Source organism: Pseudopodoces humilis, chromosome 29 (genome assembly GCF_049639895.1).
Source record: "Pseudopodoces humilis isolate 2021_Gansu_Grassland_sample_001 chromosome 29, ASM4963989v1, whole genome shotgun sequence".
Taxonomy (NCBI): domain Eukaryota; kingdom Metazoa; phylum Chordata; class Aves; order Passeriformes; family Paridae; genus Pseudopodoces; species Pseudopodoces humilis.
The window spans coordinates 4,572,911-4,597,225 of NC_142228.1; the positions used below are offsets into that span (position 1 = coordinate 4,572,911).

The 24,315-nt window shown below is 45.0% G+C and overlaps 1 protein-coding gene across 7 annotated transcripts in view; it reads left to right on the forward strand.

Moving 5' to 3' along the window:
• The window catches only part of GPATCH8 (G-patch domain containing 8), a 55,771-nt gene that overhangs the window by 9,513 nt on the left and 21,943 nt on the right, over positions 1-24,315 (forward strand). For 2 of the 7 annotated variants that reach the window (XM_088068007.1, XM_014261161.2), the window contains exons 2-3: positions 6,095-6,169; positions 13,904-13,976. In XM_088068007.1, the coding sequence (XP_087924133.1) occupies positions 6,095-6,169; positions 13,904-13,976 (148 nt within the window). Of the gene's footprint in view, positions 1-6,094; positions 6,170-7,154; positions 7,190-11,878; positions 11,897-12,835; positions 12,950-13,903; positions 13,977-14,617; positions 14,705-23,700; positions 23,746-24,315 lie in introns of those variants that run through there. The other 5 variants (XM_088068012.1, XM_088068011.1, XM_088068009.1 and 2 more) reach the window with 5 other exon arrangements.

The following is a 24,315-nucleotide window of genomic DNA, read 5'->3' on the forward strand; positions in this document are numbered from 1 at the left end:
GCAAGAGGCTGGTGCTGTATCAGGGCTTAGCAGAGCATTTCCTGTGCCTCTTGGCCACTGTGCTGGTGCTGGACAGGCAGCATTCACCCAGGTGTCCTGGATGTGGGATGTTTGCAAGAGTGCTGGGAGCCAGTTTTGGGAAAAGTGGATGGATGTGAGGGTGCCTTATCGGTCTAAAGATTTCGTAACTGCTTCATCTCCTTTAAAAAAGAAAATTTCAATTTTAACAGGATATTCACTTCTGGAATCAGAGGGTTTTTTCCTCTGCTCTGCGGGGGTGCTGTGTGCGTGCAGGGAGGGAGGATTTGGCAAGATGGCATTTGCTCCCTTGTGCTCAGATGCTGCTCCAGTTCCCTGTGCTCAGACCTTGCATCTGTGCTGACCCGTCCCGGGAGGGCTGCAGGAAATGTCAGCTGTGCTTCCCAGCCTCGGGACCAAAACATTCCGGGATCTGCAGCTCATGTGGCCTGCCCTGGCTTTATCCACACTAGAAAATGGCCTTTTTTTGGGGGAGACTCATTTCTCTTTTTGGATATTCCTGTGTCTCAGCTGCTGTTCTCAGCCTAATACCTGCAGGGCTTTTGGGAGTGGGCTTGGTTAAATGCTTTCAAGTGATACTGTGAATTTTGTGGCTTGACATAATATTTTTGGAATTTAAGATTTATTGATTGAATTGATGGATAAGTAGAACATGAAGAAGGTGGTGCTGATTTGCTTTAATGTTTTAAAATTCCATTTTCTAAGGTAAATGCAATATAAATGTGATTTTTCTGAGTCTTTTTCTGGTACTCTTCTAGGGCCAAACCGATTTTTGAATATCTGAGGAGCACACTGCACTCTTTTCAAGTGCAGTTAAGCAGTCATGATCACGCTGTGCTCTTTTCCAGTGCATTTAAGAAATAATAACAGTGAGTATAGTAAGGCTTTTCTGCAAAATTGCTTTCTTTAGATTGTTATTGGCGTGGTCTCACGAAGCAGAATTTCTGAGTGCCTTCCTGAGCCAGTCCTGAAATCCTGAAGGGACGTAAATAGATTGTTTCTGCTGTGACGTCTCAGCAGCTGCATTCTGCCCATTACCTCCCCAGCCGGCCCTGCTTTAATGCTCCCAGGCAGAGCCGCAGGGTTTTATGCCAGAATCTTTTCCTATTTTGCTCCATTCACAGCGTTGAAGGCGTTGTCCCTGTGGTTGGAGCAGGCAGCGTTTTCCAATCCTAGGCTCTTGCTATCTGACTTGTGTTGGGCTTATAACTCACTTTATCCTCTCTGTTAATAACACCAGGCTGGTGTGATGGGGCTCTGCTGGAGCAGGAGCCCAAGGACAGCTGAGTGGAGGCGTCCTAAAAGGATCCCCCGCACTCCCGGCTCCATTGTCCTGCTCCTTTGTGTCCCTCTCCTGGCTCCCTGTGAGCTCCGTGTCCCCAGCTCTGGCCCAGCTGCTGGGCTGGAGGCTGCCACATTTTCTTTGTGAGTTACACATAGATAACTTAGGGCTGTTCATCAAAGAAACCACTCATTCCAGTCAGGAAAGGGCACTATATGGAATGTGTTCTGCATGCTGACATGTTAATATGCTCCGTGCTCAGGCGGATTGCACAGAGCAGTCCAGTAATTAATATCCAGGGAGGTCTAATGGGCCTAAAGGAGTTGAAGTGACTCATCCTTATTTTGTCATTGTGTTGGTGGTGCTTTAGGTGACTTAGAAATGCAGGCAGTGCTCATGACCCAGCTCTGGTTTTGGATACACCCTTTGGGGTGTGAGAGGGAAGGAGAGAGTGTATCTTCTTCTGCTTGTCATTGTGAATGTGCTTTTAAAGGGTTCCCCCTCTGAGTGAGTTCTGTGTGTCCCATGGGCTTTGTGGGTAACCCACCTTCCTGAAGAGGTGCTTCATATAGAGGAGAGAGTGAATTCTGTGGTACTAAACTGTGATAAATGGGCTTTAATCAACAATTCATTTCACTTGCATTGAGTGATTTATTGGCAACAGTTCTTGCCACTAAGGATTTTGGGATGAAAGTGTAATTAAATTCTTAAATTTTTTTTTATGATGCTGACTGGGTTTGGTTACACTGCCACCATGTTTGGGACCTTGTACATAGGAAAGAAGCAGCAATGCTTTTCCCTGAGCTATTAACTTGAATTGTCCCAGGAAATGCAGTAACTCCACTGGGTATGATCTGGGACAAAATGGCACAGGGCTCCAAAGTATTTACAGTCCAAAGAAGAGAGAACAAGAGTTGAAATCCTGCATGGAGGCAGCTTTTTTCGGTTGATTTTTCAAATGCCATATTCAGTGTGTGAGGGCTCTAAGAAAGTTTGGCCAAGAGCTTCGAGCAAAGATCAAACAATGGGAGAGTGGAGGAGAGAGCAGAGAACATGTGACTGTGAGTAACCAAAGTGGGTGGAGAGCCAAAGTTCAGATGATATTACACAAAAATTACAGAGCACAAACACGTTGGCTCCTGGAGATGAATGCACAAGAAAGCCAGGTGGTGTGTGTGGCGTGTAATGAGAAGTGTTTGCATGCTGGAGGCTTGTCCCTGCTTCTCATGAAGTAGGAAAATATATTGAATTTCAGTGTGGTTGTAGGGAAGTGCCAGTGTGAGAGCAATAAATGCTGCTTAAGTGGAAGCCTCTCATCTTACTTGTTCTGCTGTTCCAGAGTGGATGGAGAAGTGTCTGTGAAAAAGGGACAGTGCTACACATCTTGTTTCACAAAGCAGAAGTGAGAGACCCTGATAAAAGCAGCTGCAAAATGGAGGGGCAGAGGATGAGGGGGAGGAGGGTGCTGCAGTCAGCCCCAAAATCCTTGTCCACAGGAGCAGGTGGAAGCTTTGCCATTAGCTTCTAGGGCTAGGAATTTACTGCATCTCTTTAACAGTCATGCAGGAAGAAGGTTTGGGAATAGGTTTTGAGTAGTGCTGGGTTTAATGCAGCTGTTATTTCATTTCCTAGTATCCATGGGGTTGAATGCAAGGGATTGAATTCTTCTTTTCACATGAAGGTTCCCTCTGAAGTGGGAAGAAGCCCTCAAGTCTGCAGAAGACACAGTTCAAAAATCATACTGAAACATGGTCAGTGATCAGGGTTCGTGTTTGCCAGAAATGTGTTCTCAACAGATCCAGCATTTAGGGTTTAATGAATTCTTGGATTTATGTGTTAAAGTATTTTGTGTTGTTCTGATCCCTTGTCTTAAGGTACAGCAAAACAGAAATATTTTATGGATCCATTCAATGCACCAGGTTGTAGGATTGGAAAAGAGGGAAACAGATGGAATTCCCCCCAGCTTGTTCCTTAGCCAGTTCCAGAGATGAAGAAGCAAAGGAACAGACTGTGCTGCCTCCAGCTGCAGAAGGCTGGGATCACAGTGAAGGCAAGCAGCATTGTCATGGCCATAGCCATAGAACCACTTTTTTTCTTACCTGATTAAACATCACTGGCCTGAACCCAAATAAATCCAACCTCACAATAACCATTGGATTGTCTGTTTGCCTTTTTCCAGGATGAGCTGCTTTATGGTGGAAAGGAATTTTCCCTTTATAGTTTATTCTAAATATTGATAAATAAAGAGCAGTCTCTGTGATGAATACTGATTTCAACTCTGTTTGGAAAGTTTGTTGTTTTGAAGCCTTGAATTTCCAAGCCTGGAACACCCTCCTGACCCAGGAGCAGGCTGGCAGCATTCCCATGGGGCCTGTTCCCTGTGCTCCATGGCCTCTTTATGCCCAGGACTTCCAGCTGACATGCAGCACCTGCCTCTCTGGGAAGCTCCAGTTTTAATATTGCAGCTGTTTGGACTAGGAACAAGTAGAGATCAAGTACATAATAAATCCCAAAGACTATGAATATATAAAATAACCCCCAAAATACATGGAGTAGGTAGTGGTGGGATCACTTAGACATAAAGGCTTTGCTTGCTCTCTGATTCTCTGGCCGTGGCACAGGGAATGCTCAGCCTTTTGCACAGTTTCAGGGAGGAGATGTTGTTTTAAGCACTGAAAAAGTGACTTGTGAAGCCTCAGATCAGCAAGGCATGCTGCCCTCGAACTGGGATTGACCCTTGCCTCGGTAAAAACAGCTTTCCCTGCCTTGGCAGGCAGCCCACCAGAGGAGCTGGCAGGAGTATTTAGCTTTTCCAGGTAATTTAGTGGTGTGTGCTGAGCTACCTGCAGGCAGCGGGTGAAAGGAGGCACAGGGACATGTCTGGGTTCATGCTGACAGGGCTTCAGCTGTTGGTTAACTGAACATTATGTGGGTTTAATGTTTTAATAGACGAAGTTTAGCAATGTGTTTGTGCCAGTGTTGGCAGCATGTACACTCCTGACTGCTCTGGTTCTCTTGTGCACAATTTTTTGGGAGGTTAGGCTGTCCCCCAACCACTGAGGCAGGTTTTTGGTGTGTTTTGGTGTGGGCTGCTGTACTCCTCACTCACAAAGTCTGAGTGTTGTTAGCTTTCCAAAGCAGCTCAACGACTGCTTGTGCATAGTAAGTTTGCCTTCAGCTTGCTCCTTGAAGGCTGTCCAAAAAAAACCAAAAAACCACAAAGAGTGGGAGTGGATTTCTGCCTGCAGATTAAACCCCAAATTTCTGGAGGGGCCAGGGGAAAGACAATGCCTGGGAGCAGAGCATGGCCAAGGTGAATTTACCACCAGGACCTGCAGATGATAGATGGGCTGAAAGTTGGGGCTCCAGCATCAAAGCACCTTCTCTTGGCACCAGGTTTTAGTCAAGATGTTCCCTTGTGGATTTGCATTGCTGAATAGGAACACTCCTTCCAGAGGATTTTTGGAGGCTGGTGCCTGGCTTGTAATATTCCAACTGTCAGTCTGTTACAACTGCAGTTTGCTCTTTCGTGTGCTGGCTTCTGTTAGTTCTTGCAGAAGGAAAAGTTGGTATTGGTGGAAGGAGGAGGTTGACAACATGTTTCTCTTGGCAGCAGTGCTGCATGTTCCTGCTCCAAGGGATTGTGGAGCTGGGATGCAAATAGAACCTGCCAAGGGTTTGGTGTGCACAGAGAAACCTGAGGTTCCAGTGGCACTGCCAGGCCTGAGGGGGGAGTGGGGGTGACAGCCAAGGCTTGGCATCTCCTGGAGTTCCTGTGACACTGAGCAGGGCCTGGGAATGTAGGAGAGCCCACTGAAACCACCCCCTTCAGTGGCTTTTGGTCTCATCCCAGCTGCAGGAATCTCGCTTCTTTTGCTTCTGAGTGTGCAGCTGGAAAGTCCAAGTGTTTCCTTTCCAGGTCTGTGCTGGTGACAGTGGATGTGTTGCATCATGGACTTATTGAACAGCCAAATATGGTTCACCATGTTTGAAATCTCAGGAATTTATGGTTTTGGAAACCTCAAATTCTGGCAGAGCTGCAGTGGAGGTGTTTGTTTTTCCTGAAATGGCCCTTCACTGGTGTGTACCAGCACCAACACTTGTTCTGGAGACCACAGATTGCCATTGCCTTCCTAGCTCAGGAACCTGCATGCTCAGTATCCACCCAAAAATGTGGGAAGATGCAACTTTTGCAAGGGGGCTGGTGGTCAGCTGGCAGGGGGACTGCTTCAGCTCAGGACTAAAGGCTGTGTGGTGTGTTGGGGGATGACTTCCATGGACAGATCACTGTTCAGATTTGTGGGAGGGGCTGCTCAGGGACAGGTTTCCCTTACCACTGTGGGGTTTTGTTGGCTTAAGGTGTATGAAATCAGATGTATCCCTCAAGCAAATTCCTGGTGCAGGGAAAGTCTTCTAGTGGTGGGGAACATCCCTTCCTGCTGCTTCTTGTCGCGTATGTTTTCCATGCTGGCACTGGTACTTACGCTTAGTGTTTTCAATGACTTTGTAAGAAAAAAAAAAAACCAGAAGTATTGTCATTGTAAATGTTTGGTATTTTGCCAACTTTAATAGTTCATGATCATCATCAAATTGACTTAGTTTTTAGGGTTTTTTTTGTCCTTATAGTTGATACACTGAATTGTGCCTGTATTTAACAAGTTCATTTGTTAGCAAAATTATATGAAATGTAACACTGTAAGCAAACCTGTCTGGACACTAAACTGTTACAATTGTGTGCTGTGCTGTAGAACTGACCCTGGTTTTCTGTTGCAGGGCAATCACTTTGATCAGTATGAAGAGGGGCACCTGGAGATAGAGCAGGCGTCTCTAGACAAGCCCATCGAATCGGTAAGGCCCCCCCTGATCAGCATCGTTCCCCCCCGGAATTAGGCCGTGCTCGGATGGTCCTTGATGTGAATGCAGACAAATCTGATAGCAGTGGGTGCCTTGTTGGCAGTGAGGGGTAATTGGTGGTAAACTGCATGCTGACCTTAAGTGGGCCTGGGATTTAATCTTGAAGTAGTCCTAAAACTAAAACCTGAAATTTGAGTTCAACATGATATTTCAGGAATTATTTAAAATAATACATTCATTCATAGATATTTATTTTAAGTTTTTATGCTTTTCTTTGAAGAATCAGTTTAATTTAAGTGTGAACTTGATGGAATAGTATAGTAAAATACATTTTGATCCTTTTTAGTTTATATTTTTGGAAAAGTACCAGTGTATTTAAAGTGTTAGAATGACACCTGGCAGTATGGAGAGAGGGATCAGTGTTAGTCCAGCAGTCCTTCCCCACGGGAGCTGAAACTGCCCTGAGCCTTCCTCTAAAGTTGCTTTACCTTGAGTTAGATGTGAAGACTCCTGAAATAAGATGGAAAAAGTAGGGTTTTTTTTTTTAGTTTTAGTTTTTAAGCTTTTTGGAGCTTTTTAATTTTTCTCTTTGCAAAGCACCTTCTGCTGGTTTTAGGCACAACAGCTTGTTCAGCCTAAACTGGACCCACATTTGGCATTTAGCTTTAGCTAAGTTTCATTTGCAGTTTCCTTCAGAAACAAGAAAACTTATAGTGAATAATCAAGGGACATTTAGTGGTGTTCTGATTAAATCTAGATTTTTGTTAAGAAGCTACTTGTCAAGTATTTCTTTTACCAATTAATTGAAGTTCTGTTAAAGTTTCTCCACCTTAGTCAGCCCCTAGAAAAACCAGTGTTAGCCAAAGCCCACTATATATTTTTGTTGGTGTGTAGGTTGGTGTTGTGTGTGTTTGTGTGTGTGTTAGATGTTTACCAAAAATTTATACAACTTGGGGTGTTCGACGTTTTTCTTCCGCAGCAGTTGGCCCATATTAGCTAAGCAGCCATGATCTGGTTTGTATTGCACGGTCTGCCTTTTTTAATTTCTTCTCTAGGGTTTCCTTTCCCCTTCTTATTTCTGTTCTTCTGGTCCAGTGAACACTGCATATAGTACCTACTGTCTTAATGTGCTGGCATGATGCTAGATTTAGGCATGGCAGTAATTGATGACGCATGAGATAATGCTGCAGAGATGGGAATTGGTATTCACTGTTCTCCTGAATACTTCAGTCTTACCTTGGGACATGGGGATTTGAATTAAAATGCCAAGCTGGATGGAAAGATAATGGGAAATACGTGTTGGTAGCCTACTCTGGGCCACACTGGAAATTAGCATTTCAAAATAATTCAAATGCTGCTTACAGACTAGACTGGTTACCTGATTTCCAAAAGTACTTTCCCAAAGAGAGGAATCGAAGAGGTCAGAGATTACATCTCTGGTGTTCCAGAGGGAACAATGCCTATGGAAGTGTGTAAAGCATGAGCAGGTACCCTGGGCTCACGTAGGCTCACTGTGCAGCTCTCATCATCCACAGGAGTAATGCTTTCTGAAGTTTGATTAATGCTGAACTGCAGCAGAAAAGATAAATTAAATTATGGCTTTAATATTTTATTCATGTATGTTTCTCACCATCCAAATGTCAGGATATTTTTAATCTTTACAACTCCTTGGTAGGTACAGTTCAACCTAATTGAAAACAGTTGGATGAAGAGGACAGAGAGACTAGCTTATTTTGGGAGGACAAAGAGTTAAAACCTCAACTTGTTTCTTAAAATCAAGTTTGTTCCACTCTTCTTTTGTATGAAATAAGAGAATCGCAGAATCACTAAGGTTGGAAAAGCCCTCTGAGCTCATTGAGTCCAGCCAATACCACAGTACTGCCAAGGCCACCCCTAACCTGTGTCCCCAAATGCCACATCCCCATGGCCTGTGAACCTTGCCAGGGATGGTGACTCCAGCACTTCCCAGGGCAGCTGTGCCAGTGTCCATCCCAGAATTTCCAAGATGTGGCTGCTGCATAGGGTGGGGTTTTGGCGTCCTGAACAAGTGTAGAGTCAGAAACAAGCTGGTCACTTCTGAGGTTTTACGTGGCCTTTGTAAAAATACATTGTTGATTCTTAAAATCCCCATCTGGGAAGCAGGAATTACTTTGTTGTGTTTCCTGACACCTGTGGAGGTGATTTTGCTTCCACTCTGTTAATGATCAGTGTGCTCTTTGAATTGGCAAATTACACACATCACCAAAAGGGACAATTTCCTTGGCAGAATTCAGTGGGGCCCCTCTGCTGCAAGATATTTCACCAGGAAAGGAGTGTTCATTCTGCTTTTTTGGCTTTTTTTCCCCCTTTAATTTTGTGCTGTTTGCTCACCCAGAACCAAATTGAGAGGGAAGGAGGAGAGGCGATCTGTGTTTTAGAACTACCACATACCTAAGTATTTTCAATATTAATAAATCAGGTTTTAATCCTTAACCAGTTCTGTTAGCAATCCAACTGTCCTTTTCCAAGGAATCTCCTCAGAGACATGAGTGAGCCTGTACTTCATGGTATGGAAGCAGTTTGAGTGATGAACATTCTGTGTTTATAACCGTGCAGATCAAAGTGCTTCCCAGTTAAAATGTCATCCTTTGGAATGAAGAGTGAATTAAGAATATTCCCATGAATGTGCTCCTTGCAGCTTCCCACATCTTAGTGACAGGAAGGTGCTCCAAAGCCTGCAGGTGTTTGGAGATGGGGGGAGGGTTTCCTGTGCCATGTCCCTGTGACAGTCCCCACTGATGTGACATCCATCTCTGCAGCATTATCTGTTGAGAGGTGCTGACTGTACTGCTACAGCATGCAACTCAAAGGTGGCTGGAAAAATAGGTTTGGGAGTCTACAGATCATTACAATGTTGAAACGTGTCCTCAATTAGCCTACTGGTGGTGAAGTTCCTGAGGAAATCCTGCTGTGTACAGCTTGTTTAGGCCAAAGATGTCTGGACTGAAACATGCAACTCTAACCAGAGTACATTTATGGAAAACAGAGCTGCCAGGAGTTAGGGATGGACGTGGCCTGAACAAGTGCCAGCTGTTTTCCATTACTAAATTGAAGGAACTATTTCATATCAATGGACTCTTCAGAGCTACAAATACTGATATTGTTTTCCCCCCACAAGTAACATTTTTTCTTGTTGTGCTTTGAAAGATGCTGCACTTACACTGGCTGTTCATGTCAGTGCAATCACTGGTGTCCTTGAAAAATCAGAGCACTTCACCCTTTTTTCTAAATTCAAGAAGCTGCATGCATTTGTTTTGGGGCATTTTGAGTGCACTGAGTTCAGGTACTTGAATGGGAAGTCACAAATTATTGCAGCTTTAATAGAATCCAGATTTTCTTCACGTTAATTCCTTATCTCTACTTGTTTATTGAGTCTCTTTGCTGTGAATTCCTGGTTTTCCTCATCCCAGCAGTGCAGATGGAGTAGGAGACAGCAATAGACCCTTAGAGCCCCCAAGGAGCAGCCCTGTCCCCGTGCAGGCAGTGTCAGGGGTCGACCCACGCCGTCACCGCTGCAGGTTGGAGGCCAGACTGGGAATCACCCACTTATCCTGGAGCTTGTTAGTTTGTCCTTGTCCTAACTAACAAACATCCTTTCCCCCTCTCTCTAATGCTGCTCGGTGCCACAAGGAGCGCCTTGAGCCCCCGTGTCAGGCTGCAGTCGGTGGTGCTTTGACACCAGGGGCTGTCGCAGCCTGGCCGAGCTGGAGCCGGGGTTGTGGCACTGGAAATCTGTACGGATCTGTGGACTCCACTAGTTCCAAAGTGTCATTTGATGAGGCTGCTGATTTGACATTTAGCAGCAGCCATATGTGGACAGCGCTATAAATAATGTGCTTCTGGAAGCTGAATGGTGTAGCATTACTATTTGGCTTTTCTCTCTGGTCTTCATTGTGTCATCTGTAGTGAGCTCTAGGTTTTGTTTTGGGAATCTTTTCAACCTCTTGTTTGCATGGGTTCACCCAGTAGCATCTGATCCTTGCTTATAGATTCCTCCATACACAGTCAGCACAGCTTACAGTCCACTCAAGAGAGGAATGGTTCCTGCCCGTACCGGGATGAGCGATGGGATCACGGGGATCTCATGAAAAACCTGTGCTAGGCAAAACTGCTGGTGTGGGTTACATCCCACAAGCATCATCAAAACCTTGGGCTTCTTCCACCCATCTTTTAATTGTAAGCATTTTTTTTTTTCTATTGGCCAGGACCTTTATCCAAAATTTGTGCTGGGGATATCCTGCTCAGGAATCACTGATCCCCATGGAAAGCAAGCAAGGGCATCTTGTCAGGGCACAGGATGGGGAACTGGGGAGGCCAGTTAGAGCTGGTGGAGCCCGGTCACTTTGGATGAGGTTTTTCCAAAAGCAGCTTACCCAGCTCTGGGAAGGTCTGGTGGACCCAATGCATTGCATTTCCTACACCTTTGGAAACGTTCTGCTTTGTCATTAGAGCAGAGCTCTCCGTCAGTGCTGCTCAGCTCCATAGCCGGTGGTGTCCCACCCAGAGCTGCTGAGCCTTTCTCCCTGCATGGAGCATCCCACAGCCTGTGCCCACATGGTCCAGGAGAGCTCCCTTGCTCACCCAAACACCTCTTAGGAGACTTATTTTGGCTGCTTCAATAATTTTAATGTGGCTGTAACACAAGGAGTTGCCAAACAGCAAAGGAAGAAAGTGAGGAGACTCATGCCAGCCCAGAAATGAGGGGTGTCCTCCTACAGCTGTGGTGTTTCTGTGGATCACTGCAGCTCTTCTGTAGGAAAACTGCTGTAGTGTGAGGATAGTCTATTCAAAGGGAATGACAGCTCTTGACATGCACAGGAAGTTTGCTGTGAAAAGCCCCATCTCTTCTATATGAAAGTAGCTGTACTTTTACAGATCTTTCAATTAAAAATGCACTTCAAAAAAAGCAGTCAGCTGTTGTAACATTTATTTTCCCATGTCCCATTTGGGTCCCCAGTATCCCTGGCTACTCCCTAGGCTCTGCAGACAGGCTCTCACCTGGGATCAAGCAAGCCTGGCCTTCCATAATTTAATTTTTAAGGCAGCATTTGTACTGAGGAGCAGTTCTGTCAGTCTGCCTCTGTCAGAGGTCTGGGTTAACCTTTGGAAAAGGAGGGAGGAGCTGAACGTGGCCAGAAAGGAGCAAAGTGATGGCCAGGTCCTAATTCAGATGTTAATTTTAAATTATTAAAGTTGTTCCCCTTATTGAGTGCAACAGAAGATGCTCCATTTCAATTGAGTAGGATCTAAAATTAGGGAGTAGTTCCACTGCATAAACAAACAAATGGAAAAGTTTGTAGGGGGAGATCTCTCCTTCCTGGGAACTGAGACAGGGCAATGTTCAGGCATAATTCCAATTTATGGCAAACAACTTGGGACCATCCTCTTGAGTGGGTCTGTAAAAGTGGTGCTAATGTGTATAACCTTTCTAAATTTTTCTTTTTCCCTTTAACATTTGTTTCCCCCTTCACTGTCAGTCACAACACACCGCTCTTGAATCTCCCAGCTGGTCTTGACTTGTTGAATTTATTTTATGCTTTCACTCTTCTTTAATAAATACATTACTTGCAAGCAGTGAATTGAAAACAAAGCAAAAGAAAAAAACTACCATTAGTAATTGGACAGTTTCTTACTTTGTGTTACATTTAACTGTTCTTTTGACAGCCCAGTTTTTAAAGCCAGGTTCGTATGGAAATGCTTTCACTCCACTTGCACTGCTTTTGGAATAGCGTTCTGCTTCATCTGTCTTTATTTTAGTGCATTCATAACACACACAGTCAGCACAATGTCTCATCTCCACTTGGCCAAGACTGCAAAGTACTCCTTGTCCTTTGGATTTTTTTTTTTCTTCTTTTTGGAAGACGCAGCCATTTTTGTCAGCACCGGCTTTTAGATTCAGTGATCCTTTGGCAGGGTAGGGCAATCAGTGCCTTACCCCAAACATATCCCAAGCTGCAGCCCCTCTCTGCCAGGACAGGGCACTCTGTGCCCATTGGGGTTGGCCTGCCCAGGTGTGCCTGCAGGTAAGTTTTCCTGTCTTCCCAACAGCCAGCCTTCTCCATGGTGCTTGTGGTGGGGATCCATCCTTGTTTATTTTTACCTTTTTTTTTTTTTTTTCCATTTAACCTTTTATTTTTTTTTCCCACGTAGCCCTAATTATGTCCTGGGGCAGAGCCGGTAGTGTGGGAAAAATTTACATTACCCTTTGGGAAATACAGGAATACACAATGTCTGACTTTACTAGGATATCAGAAAAAAAATCCAAAATTTATACTTGATAACATCTTTTTGAGGAGAAATGTATCCATGCAGCCAATATCTTTGGGAAGGTTGTGCCTTTCAAGCTGATTCACCAAAGTTGTGCAAACCCTGTGGTCATTTTCTTCACTGTGAAGTGACAAAACCTACTGTGATTTCTTTTGATGACTGTTACTTAATTAAATAAACCTGCACCATATAGATATAACTATTTTTTAGGATTCCATGTACCGCTCAGTGTTCCGGAGTCACATCCTGTTATAATTCAGGATATTTCTCTGATACCTTGGGTTGTGGTTTGCCTGATGATAATTAATAATCAGCAAGTTCATATCTGATTTTGATTTTGTTTTCTGTGATTAGAAGGTGAACATGGTCCCAGCCAAGAGTCCTTCTCTGAGGAGCTGGTCACTGCTTGTAACTGGGTGAAGTGGTCACTGAGGGTGAGCTGGCAGATTGAGATGGTTCGAGGATGCTGTGAGTGTTCTGCTCTTTGTCTGGGGGCAGGAACCTTGCATAAAACACAACAATTTCCACACTGAGCCCTGCTCAGCCCCATTGCCAAAAGCTGACACTTAATTGCTGCGTCAGTACTTTTCTAGCTATTCCAAAATAGCTTTTTTTTTAGGAAGATGAGACATTATGCTTATTGTTTCCCCTACATGCACTAATGGTTCCTTGCTGTTAACTTATTGCTAGGCCTGTTTCATTCTAACATCTTAGTATTTTTGTTAGTTTACATGTGAAATGCATCACCCAGTCTGTGCTTGAGCTCATTTTATTTAATTGATTTTATTTTTTTTTGTTTTACTAACCTCACTGTTTTTTCAGTTTAATATTGGCTGCATGCTAGTTTATATATATACATATATAAAAAAAAAACCCAATCAAGTCTAGCCTGGATTTTGCTCTGATTGTGTTTTGGTTTCTAGTGGTGGGGCAGTCTTGCACTTACAACTTACTCAGTATTATAAAAGCCTGACACACAAACAAAATGACTAAACACATTGTAGATTTTCTTTACAAAAAAAATCTTAAGTGGTGCTGTCTAGGTGATGGATATGATTGTATAAATAGCTTGATTTTATGCTTTTTACTGTCAATTTTTATTGGTACACTTTATTTTCTCCCACATTGCTTTTTATTTTTATTATTATTTTATTTCTTTTAAACGTGATGCACAAAAGTTGCCCAGCACACCATCAGAAAGTGACCGTCCCCAATACCCATCCCCCTGGAAAAATTCTAGCCAGCAATTTTTGACATTTGTCTTTCCCTTTATTGGGCATATATTGCCTTTTCAGTAGCATTTTTTTGCATGCATATATATGTAGAAAAATCTCTTGCTCATCACATGTTTAAATGTCAGCGGGAAGGGAAGAATATATTATTGGAATATTTTTGGTTTGTTTTCTCTGTTCTGTCTGTCAGGATAATATTGGACATCGCTTACTCCAGAAACATGGGTGGAAGCTGGGCCAGGGATTGGGAAAGTCACTGCAGGGTAAGTCCAGTCCTTTGTGTCTGAAACCTTCAACTGCAGCCGCAGCCTTTAACAAAATTATTTCTGCTTTTTGTTCCTAGATTAGATTTTCTTTCCATTATTGATATATCCAAACGAATGTACTGCTGAGTTTTGTATGTTTCCAAGTGAAAGTTACTGCCTCACTTGTTGGTACAGGTTAGACCTGTGTGTGTGGTGGATGTGAGAGTCAGTGTGGAGGGAGGAGGATTCACTTTCCATTGTGCTGATGTTTTGGTATTAAAAGAATTAAAGATTTGAGGTAGTTCCTATGATTTGTCAGTGCTCACTGGGGTCAGAAGCCATTGGAAGGCCAGGAAAGGGCCCACTGAAGATGGAAAATGGTGGCAGAGGTTCTGTGGATGGGAGAGGCTCACTCCTGGTTTCTCCACATGACTGTCACAGGTTGGATTTATTCCTGTTCCCAGGAGTTTGTCAGGGATTAGCAAATCTCACTGGGACACCAAAGTGGTGGTTGAACCAGCACACACCAGACCTTGCGGGCTTGAGCCTAAGTTCTTCCTGTGACACTAAACCCCATTTCTGTAGAAACCGTGGAAGCGTTTGAAGCTCAGGTGTGTCCTGAGCCCCTCAATAACTTACTCATGTTCCCATGCCAATAGTCTGAAGACCTGGGATCTTGTAATCCATCTTCCATGAGTGAGACCGTTAGAGATGGGGGTGTCTGTGCTATGGAGGACTGTGCAGAGGTAATGAGTTCTCCAAACTCTGGGAATGCTTATTAATCCCTTGGACTAAGGCTCTCTAACCTCTCAGGCAGGACTGCCTTGCTGGTTAATGCTTCTGGCTTTTTCTAACATGGTTTCATTGGAGTTCTCTAGTTGATGCATGGCACTCTCCAGTCCTCTCACGTCCCTGCTGGGCCAGACCTCGGGCGGGGTTGTAGCTGTCACCTCTGGGCCTTTCCTTTGGCACGTGGGATGTGTGGAACTCGATGTGATCTCTCTTTTGGGTGTCCTGTATTGCTCTGTGTGTCACCAGTGTGGGAACATGGTCTTGAAAGTAGGAAAAGCCTTTTCTCAGCCCTGTGTGGATCCCAAGGCACAGCCCAAGGGCCTGGGGTGCTGCAAGCTCAGATGTGATGGGGTGAACATGGATTATGGGACTAGGTCTGGAGTCAGGGTAGGGGGTGGTGGTGTCACCATGTCCCAAGGGCTGAGCAGGAATTTGCCCTTTGAGTCTTGTCCAGATTTAGATGTTCCCACTGTGCCTCGTGCTGCGCTGGAGCTGTTCTGGCTCTCTCACAGAGCCATTGGAGCTCTGCTGATTGGGACTGTGTGGAAGCTACAGGCAAATTGTGGATGTGGGCTCTGAGGGCTTTCCTGTGCCTCCTGCAGGAACACAGGAGTAAAAATAACCCACCCAGTTTAACCCAATTCAGTGCTGAAGCCTTCCTAATGTGGGCTGTGGAGCATGTGCAGGAATTTCAGCCCTTTTGGAAGGGAGAAGTGCCCTGTCCACCTGCCAGCCAACTTCTCCAGAGGTCTGGGCAGGCTAAGGATGTGGGAGGGAGGCTGCTGCAGCTCCAGCTTTTCTCCTCCGAGTTCTCAGCAGCCACAACCTGTGCCTGTGGCATTGGTGATGATTGTGTTGGGAGTGTTTAATTCATTATCCAGTGACCTTTCTGCATGAATCTTAGATTGGCCCAAAAATCCAAATATAAAATGTCAGGAAGGAGACATTTGCATCCAGTTTTAATCTTATTCTAGGAGTTTGAAGAGTGAAGTAATTTGATGTGCAGTGAGAAGGGAAGAGCAGAACAGAAGTCCTTCTCCTCTTCCACACTCCCTTGTTCAGGAAAGACCAGGAGAGGTTTCTAAAGAGATGTAGGTGTGTTCCTGTTAAACCTTTCTTGTTTGATGCTGCTTGAGCCTAAAATCTTACACAGTCTGTGGTGAGAAGGTGCAGCAGAAACAGAACCCCTCTAAGCAGCCTTGAGCTGTGAGTGTGGTGTCTGACCTCCTGCAAAAGGTCCTTACATCAAACTCAAAAATTTGGGGTTGCAGGTACAGAATTGATACTGCATTCAGCTATTTTCTGTGCACTTTAACTTGACTTCAGTGTGCTGAGTTTTGTGATGTCACTTTTAATTCTAGATGTTCATCTGAGCTTGGGCTTCCTCATCGGTTTTGTTGAATCCCAAAGTAATGCCAGGCAGAAATATTTCTTTTTTGTAGTCTTGTGGTGGTGTTCAGCAAGAACCTCACACTGCAGGACTTCACCCTGTGATGGGTTCCTTCATCCTGACTACCCATGGGGGGATGGAATCCAGTGGTGAGTGCTGAGCTGTCTCTGGGTGGTACCTGTAACAGCCTAAAATCTACACTTGCCCATTGCCAGTTGGTAAAAAATCTCCTGGTGTGCTACAACGTGGCTCATTCTGGGGAAAATCCCAGAGGTGGAAGCATTCTGTACTCCCTGGGGCAGCTTGTGGTGTAAATCTTGTTACTGAGAAGAGCTGAGCCCTTGGGTAGGGAAGCACAGAGCCCATGCCCTGAGTGATGTGGCTGTCACCAGCTGTATTCTGGCTGAAACATCTGCATCTTTCACTGAATTTGGGATGTGTGCTGAGTGGAGCATCAGGCAGGGAAAGCTGTGGACTCCGACCACACCAGTGCTGAAGTCCAGGTTCAGAGATACTCATGAGGAGTTCAGCAGAGTCATCCTTCAGCTCATCTCTTTCCCTGATGTTTTTCATCATTTTTTCCCCACAAACAACTTCTGTTATATTTGGAAATGGTGCTTTAGCTTGCTAATAGCCAGTGAATATCAACAGCAGGAAAGGGGGTTGCCAGTTGACAGGAATCTTTTTTAATTTGGAAAATATGGTTTAGGGAGCCACTTTTCCATAGAGATATGTGATACTTGCACTCTGACAAGTAAGAAAATGGTGATTGTAGCCTGTTTTATCTTTGGGGAAATGCCTGTAGTTGATAATCCAGAATTTTGTGGTCTCCTGAAAAAAATTAAACTAGCAAAAAATTGGTTAAAAGCATTGCCTGACCTTCGTGTGAAGTCCTGTGCTAAATGAGCCCAAGGATTGTGAATAAATCAAGAGTTACATAAGTCAGGAGGGGAATGAGAGTGCTGAGGGAAATCTGAATTCAACCACACTCTAATAATTTCTCTTGGATTTCTCTTGGAATTTCCCGTCAAGTTAAAGTAGTTTTATGAAAAACCAGGAGACTGATGTGCAGTAGTGGGATGATTTGAATCATACATTTGAAAATATTTTTATAAGATCTTTGCCTTTTCCCTGTCAATTTTTTTGACAAGTCTTGTTTGAAAAAAATAATTGTGCTGAAAACTTCTGGATTCTTTTTTCCTTTTGGACTTGCATGTTTAATATGAAGTAATAGTACTCTAGAGGTATATCTGCAAGACTAAAACCAGTAGTTTAATCTCATTTAATTAGACCAGGGGAAACTGCGTAGGTTATCCTGCTGCTTCCTGGGTCATAGCAGGGCCTGGGGAGGGTGGGCAGCTCTGCAGGGAGGGTTTGGAGAGGGCAGGAGGAAGGTTTGATGTTTACTGGCCATATGGAGAGGACCGTGAGGAAAGATTGACCAGCTCTGGTGGACAGGTCCAGCTCATCCTTAGCCAGTCTGGGTAACAGCTGTAATTATTCAACACAGATTTGCCTCTCTGAAGATCTCTATTGTAAACATTCTTGCCTGATTGCAGCCATGATCCTTTAAAAACAGCCCCACCATCTGTACAGAGGCAGTTACAAGTTCCCCTACATCACAAACTGTGTCCTGTATGATTAATTTGATATTTTTAAAAGCATTGATTTACTGCACATTCCCACAGTATTCCCAAGACTGAGATTATCCTGATCTTTTGTGGTATCTCTGAGAAGTGAATCCCAATGTAGTACTTTGCTATGGCAACAGAAATCACACAATTTGTCATGGCAGAGCTTCTCCTCAGTGCCTCAGTTGTGAATCAAACAGCTCAGGTAATGTGGGGGCTCAGTGTAGCTCTGGAATTCCTGTGTTTGCTCCTCAAGGGCTGAGGCAGCTCTTTCAATGCTTGGTTATTGTCATGAAAATGCTCAGAGTGAAACCAAAAGGAGTTTCAAGGTGGGTGGCTGCGGGTCTGTACTGGGACTTGGATTATCTCCAGTACTCAGGAAGTAGAAGCAGCAGGTGGTTCTGTTTAGGGCAGGGACATCCCTTTTGGGGCAGGTCCTTGCAGTGGCAGGAACTTTCCATGTAGCCTTTGGTCCTGAAGAAATTCCTTCTGTCCCCTGCTTCCTCTGCCTATTTAGTAATAACTTCCTTCATGTTTGCTTATGTTTTTAGCCAAGTTTTGGCATCATTTCAGTGTAACTGTTCTGGAAGAGCTGCTTCCATCTCCCTGCGGAGCAGCTCTGCTGATGTAACGCTGTGAGGAGAGGGCAGGGCCATGCCTTGTCTTGGGAGCTCTTGGTAATGCCATGCAGAGCTGGAACCCTTCCTGCATCCTTGTTCCCTTCCACTCATGCTGAAAGCAATAAACCTGCACAGACTGTCAGGGCAGTACTGTTCCTGTTGACCAGGGTGTGCCCCACACTGATCATGTAAGTCATCCTGGTGATACAGGGAACAGCAGTTAATAAAAAGTGCTTTGGGTTTATTTTATCCTTTCATGAGTACATCCAGCTAGGTAGCAAAGTCAGGTATAGGAAATTTGTTTGCAAATGCTAAAATCCAGTCCCTTCCTCAAGCTGTATTTTTGTTGCATGGTTTTCAATTAAATGAAAAACCACAAGTGAATTTGTACTCTGACTTGCAAATTCTGTGAGGATAAATATAGTCAGCACTTCCCCCCTCAGCATCACTATGGTGCAGTTCTTCTTTGGCACATTCCTCCCCAAATCTGTTCAGAAAAGGGAAAACATTGCCTCTTGGTCCAAGGGCTGAGCAGAGTGGAGGAGCAGAAGCGTCTGACAAGTGCTGGAAGCTGCTCAGAGCTGCAAGTGAAGCCATGATCCTGCAGCTCAGGAAGGAAATATCCTCTCCTGGCAGCCCCTGGGGTGATCCCTGGCTGTGGGATGGAGCCGGATCCGAGTCCCGTTCCAAGGCGGTGCCAGGTGGCAGCGGGCGCTGCCTTTGCTGGATGTTCCTTGGGCTGTGGGGAGCAATAAACAGAGCTTTGACCACTCGAGCAATTGAGATCAGTCACAAATGTGATCACTTGGCAGCTGCAGCTTGGAGAAATGAGCTAAATGAGCTCAAGGTTTGAATTCCAAGGTCTTGAATCCTGGCGCTGTCACCCGCTCGCCAAATGGCTTCAGCTCAGATATTAATGTGTTTTCCATTTGTTGGCTCCTCTGATCTCGTGGAGGCAGACGGTGGATGTGTGTCAGGCCTGTGAACATGGAACAATGAGCATCTGAGGGACTGAGAGGTGTCAGATTTCTTTCTGGGTTTTGGAGCTTTGTAATAAATACAGGAAAACACAGGAGAGGCAGATAAAAGTGCTTAACAGTGCCTTTATTCATGAGGTATGGGTTTGGTAGTCTTACCTAAGAAATAACTGTGATCACTCTGTTATCTTCTTGTATCTTCATATGTCCTCACAGGAACCTCAATCCTGGCATGAAGGAACATTTCCATGCTTGTGTTTGCAACACAAATCACACCAGTGCTTTTAAGAGTGATGTTTTCATGTGAACTTAGCTTGAGAAGCCTGGCTGCTGTGGCTGCTGTCGTCATACCCATCTTCACTGCTGTGTTAAAACCCAGCAGACCACAGACCGAAAGGGAGGCTTGCTCAGTGCCCTTTGGGGGAAGCAGTTGCTCCCTTGTTTGCTTTTGGAGGTGCAAGATCATTCCCTTGATTACAGGTGGTGAGTTTGTGTTGCTTGAGTGGGTGTAGCCAGTGAATCTGAAGTCATTGTGCTTTCAGTGCCACGTGTTTGTTGTGACAGAAGGCATTTGCCTGGCTTGGGACGAGGCCTTCTGGCCCTTTGTGCTGGTGCAATGGAAGAGGAGTGTGGGGAAGGGAGGGACATGCACAGCCTGCCTGGCTCCTCAGTACAGCCCTGAATTGATGAGACCCTTCACCTGTCCACTTACCAAGATGAACACAGACAGCAACTCTTACCTTGAATTCCTATCCCAAATCAACCAGGAATTGTGTTCTTGCTCCAACACTTTCTGTGTTGCTCTTTAATCCATTGCCCAGCATTTGGGGTAGGGATGGTTTTTGTCCCAGACTCCACTACGTTCCTTCCCCTGCAAAAGTTCAAGGAGCTCTGCTTGGTGCCTCAGTGTCAAACATCAGCTTGGTTTTCTGCAAGTGGCACCCTTGGTTTGTGTGTCTGTTTTGAGCTCCCATTGAAAGTTTTCCACGTGATTAGGGTGCTTACAACTTGACTTTCTCTCATCATTTCTCCCTTGCTTAGTAAGGATTAAATTCACAGGGCTGTTTCTGTGTTCTTGGAAAACACTTTCTCCTCTCTGAAATTTTGTTTGCCACCGAGGATGATGGACCTTGTTTGAATCTCTTGATTGTTTTGACCCTTTCCAGAAATCTGGCATAAACAGGATGAGCTCACAAATCTAATTCTCAAAGGGGACAGGGATTAAAGCTTGTCCTTGTTTGTTCATCTGCTTCTTGCAGCAGTTGGAATGAGTTTGATAACATGGTGTCATTTTTAGCCAGTGGGGGAGCACCCCAGGCTTGTGCACCAGTGAAAATGAGTGGATTTTCTCCCCTCTCCTCTTTTGATATACTGAATGAGGAGTCTGAATTTTCAACAGGACAGCTCTTGGTTTCTCATAGACTCTTAAGGAGCACAGTGCTGCCAAGGCCAGCACTAACCTCTGTCCCCAGGTGCCACATCTACACAGCTTTTAAATCCCTCTGGGGATGGGGACTCCACCACTGCCCTGGGCAGCCTCTGCCTGGGCTGGACAACCTCTCCCATGAAGAACTGTCCCCAGTATCCAACCTAAATCTTCATTGGCACAATTTGAGGCTGTTCCCTCTTGCCCTGTCACTTGTTCCCTGGAAGCAGAGCCCAGCCCTCTGTGCTGTGTTGAAACAGTCCCAGGAGTGTTGAGTGTTGCAAAATCCTCATCTTTGAAAATGCAACTCATTCATGAGCACAGGGACTCCTCCCTATCTCCCTCTTCCCTGACAGTGCAGCTGAAGGTGAGCCCTGTCCTTGTGGACCCATTCCTGTGGATGTCAGTTGCTGACTCCAGGCACCTGTTTCCCTTCTGGAGCCTGCAGTGGGGTTTGTACTGACTGAACAAACCACCAGAGCAGAGCAACCCAGTGCTGTGTTCGTGAAACTGCCCTGCACACAGCTGGGTGATAGTCCCTTTCCAGGAGGAAAAGCCCCTGGAAGGTTGTGCCTTACTGTAGGTTTCAGTTGCATCATAAAGATAACAAAAAAGGAGAAATCCCCCATGTCCAACAAGATCATATACTGTTGTCTGTGTCCTCTGGAGATGCTGAGTTTATCAAATTCTCCTCTGGTGACAAGTGTGATATCAATCAGTCCTCTAGGATTGGATCCTACAAAGCTTGTACCTGGGGGGAATTTCTATGAAGATGGCAGCAAAACGAGATTACTGTTGTGTTACTTCTGTGGTGCTTATGCACTGTGCATAAGTGACACACTGAAAGAGATTTGATTGAATTATGTTAACATAGAATTTTTGGGGTACTTTTTTTTCATCCTATTATATCTGAATGTCTCTTTAACAGAGAAATGTACCTGTTGGGCTAGGAGAAGGAGTAGATCTTTATAAATTAAAAAAATTATCAATTTACATTAGATACTGGAAGGAAATTCTTCCCTGGGAGGGTGGTGGGGCCCTGGCACAGGGTACTCAGAGCAGCTGTGGCTGCTCCATCCCTCCAAGTGTCAGAAGTCAGACTGGACGGGGCTTGGACCAACCTGGGATAGTGGAAGGTATCCATGTTCCATGGAAGAACTGGATTTTAAGTTTCCTCCCAACCCAGACCATCTGGGGTTCTATTGCCATGATGCTGTTTTTGGAGGGAGGAGTTCCTCTGAACCTGAAAATCTGATGAAAGCAGTTTTCTGTTTTGACTTGTTAAAAACTGGATAAAACATGGGCTGGTGTTGACAATGCTGGCATTTCCAGGTAGGCTCAGATGGCAGCTCCAGTGGAATATTCCCATTCCAGAGGCAGAGCAGCATCCACACCGTGTCCAGAGCAGAACATGGCCCTGAACCCACAGTCCTCCATGTACAGTGTGACCTGTGTCTGATATCTAAGCCCTGAAGCCTTAGGATGAATTTTCCCAAGATTTATTAATTTATAGCACTGGGGGGAAGTATTTGCTTGTATCCAATAACTTTATGCAGTTAAAAAGAGGGAGTCTGGAGAGGCCTGCCTGGCCATGTGTTCCCTGCCACTGCAGGGTCTGTTTGGGTCTGAACAATTTTTCACAAGCTGGGAGAAAGATTTTCCCATTTCTTGGGGAGAGGAAAGCAAAACAAGTACAGCCGGTTCATTTGGGAATCTCATTTCATTTCTGAGTCCAGGGAATCATTACTAACCTCATTTACTGAGACTGGGTTTTCTAAGGTGTGACTCTTGCGTGAGCTGTTTATTTTTTCCATCCTGCTGGAGATTCCTGCTGTGTCCTCTCCATGAGATTTTCCCTGTGTGTGGAAGTGTTTTATGCAATAACCCTCTCTGCTTTGGGGCCTGTGCAGTGACCAGTCTGTGAAGGAGTTTGTGACCTGCCTCAAAAAGAAAATAAATATTGCAGGGTGCAGGGGGCTGGGACAGGGACACAGCAGGATTTACCCTGGGAATTAGCCGTTCCACTGCTTGCAGCCCTGCTGAGTGGCAGGAAGTGTGGGAATTCTGGGCCTTGGAAGCTTACATTCCCTTCAAAGCGTGCTGGAGTACAGGAAAGGCTCAGCAGGGACCCAGACCTGGGAGGCTCCTGACATCCCAGCTACGTTTACCTGCTGGGAAAGATCCCACTGTCATGGCCAGCAGTAGGATAAACTTTCCTCAAGGAAGGTCCTTCAAAGGAGATGTAATGAGCTGAACTTGGAGAGTCCCATTTCCCCCTTTGGCTGCTCCCCATGATCCATCTGGCAGCCAGTGGGTGAAGGGTGGCCTTGAGCTTGTCCCTGTCCCTTCAGCATCGTGGCTTTCCTTGGACACGGAGCGGGGCCACCCCAGTGCCCAGCAGCGTGTCCTGCTGCTCCAGCTGGCTCCAGGGGGATCCATGTGGGGTTGGCATTGCTGCCATAGCTGTGCCACATGCCTGGACGTGCCACTTGTCACCTGGATGTCACACAGGAGTTTCCATTCGTAATGAAATGATGGAAAAGTTTAAAGCAGAGGCATCGCTTTTTGCATGGAATATTCTCCTCTTACCTGCAAGCAGAGCTCCATTTGGCCCAGAATAGTTGTTACTTCCTTAAGATCCTGATTTGTTTCCTTTTTAAATTGCCTGCTTATGTGTGCCTCAGTGCCTCCTCGGAGCAGGGCTGTCACCAGGAGCTCTCCCAATACCCAGCAGGAGTCAGAGCTGCTCCAATGGCTCCCTGGTTCTGCAGGGCAGAGCACGGTCATGGGGTGGAGGGGTGAGCAAGAAGCCTCCTGTTATTTTTTTTACCCCATCCTCCCTGCCAAACGGCCTATTTTCTGCCCCTAATGGTTTCTGCCTAACAAATGGTGTTTCTTTTTTACAGCGTTATGATCCTGGACTTGTTGTGGTGATGGTAAACTTAGCAGTGGTAATTTTTTATTTTCAGACTGAATTACTCCTTTTGTCATCAGTGCACCAATGTTAGGCTTACTTTCTCTGTTGTAGCCATCATCCTTCTGCTTGGTCTTTCATTTTCCTTTCCTTTCCTTTCCTTTCTTTATGCACACTTGTCTGATCCTTGTTCATTAAAAGGGTATTGCTAAGAAGGGATGTTTCTGTTTGTGTTAGAACTGCCAAAATCAGTTTAAACATAAATTTTTAATACTGTCCAAACTTGATTTTTCCCCCCCCCCAACACGATGGGCACTAGCACTTGCTACTGCAATTTCCAAATAGATTTTGAATTTAAAAAAAAAAACAACCCAAAAAACTTTGACTGCCTTAGAAGGCAAAAGTACTGATGCATTGTTTGTATACAGGGGTTTACCAGGGCAATGAGGCTGCATCAAAAGATCTCAATTGCTGGAGAAACAAAACAAAAACAAATAAAAATACCCAAAACCAAACCAAAATGAAAAAAAAGCTTGAAAAAAAATTGAATAATAAATTGTTGGCACTTGGTGCCAGGCATTCCATTTGGGTTCACCACTTACCAGTA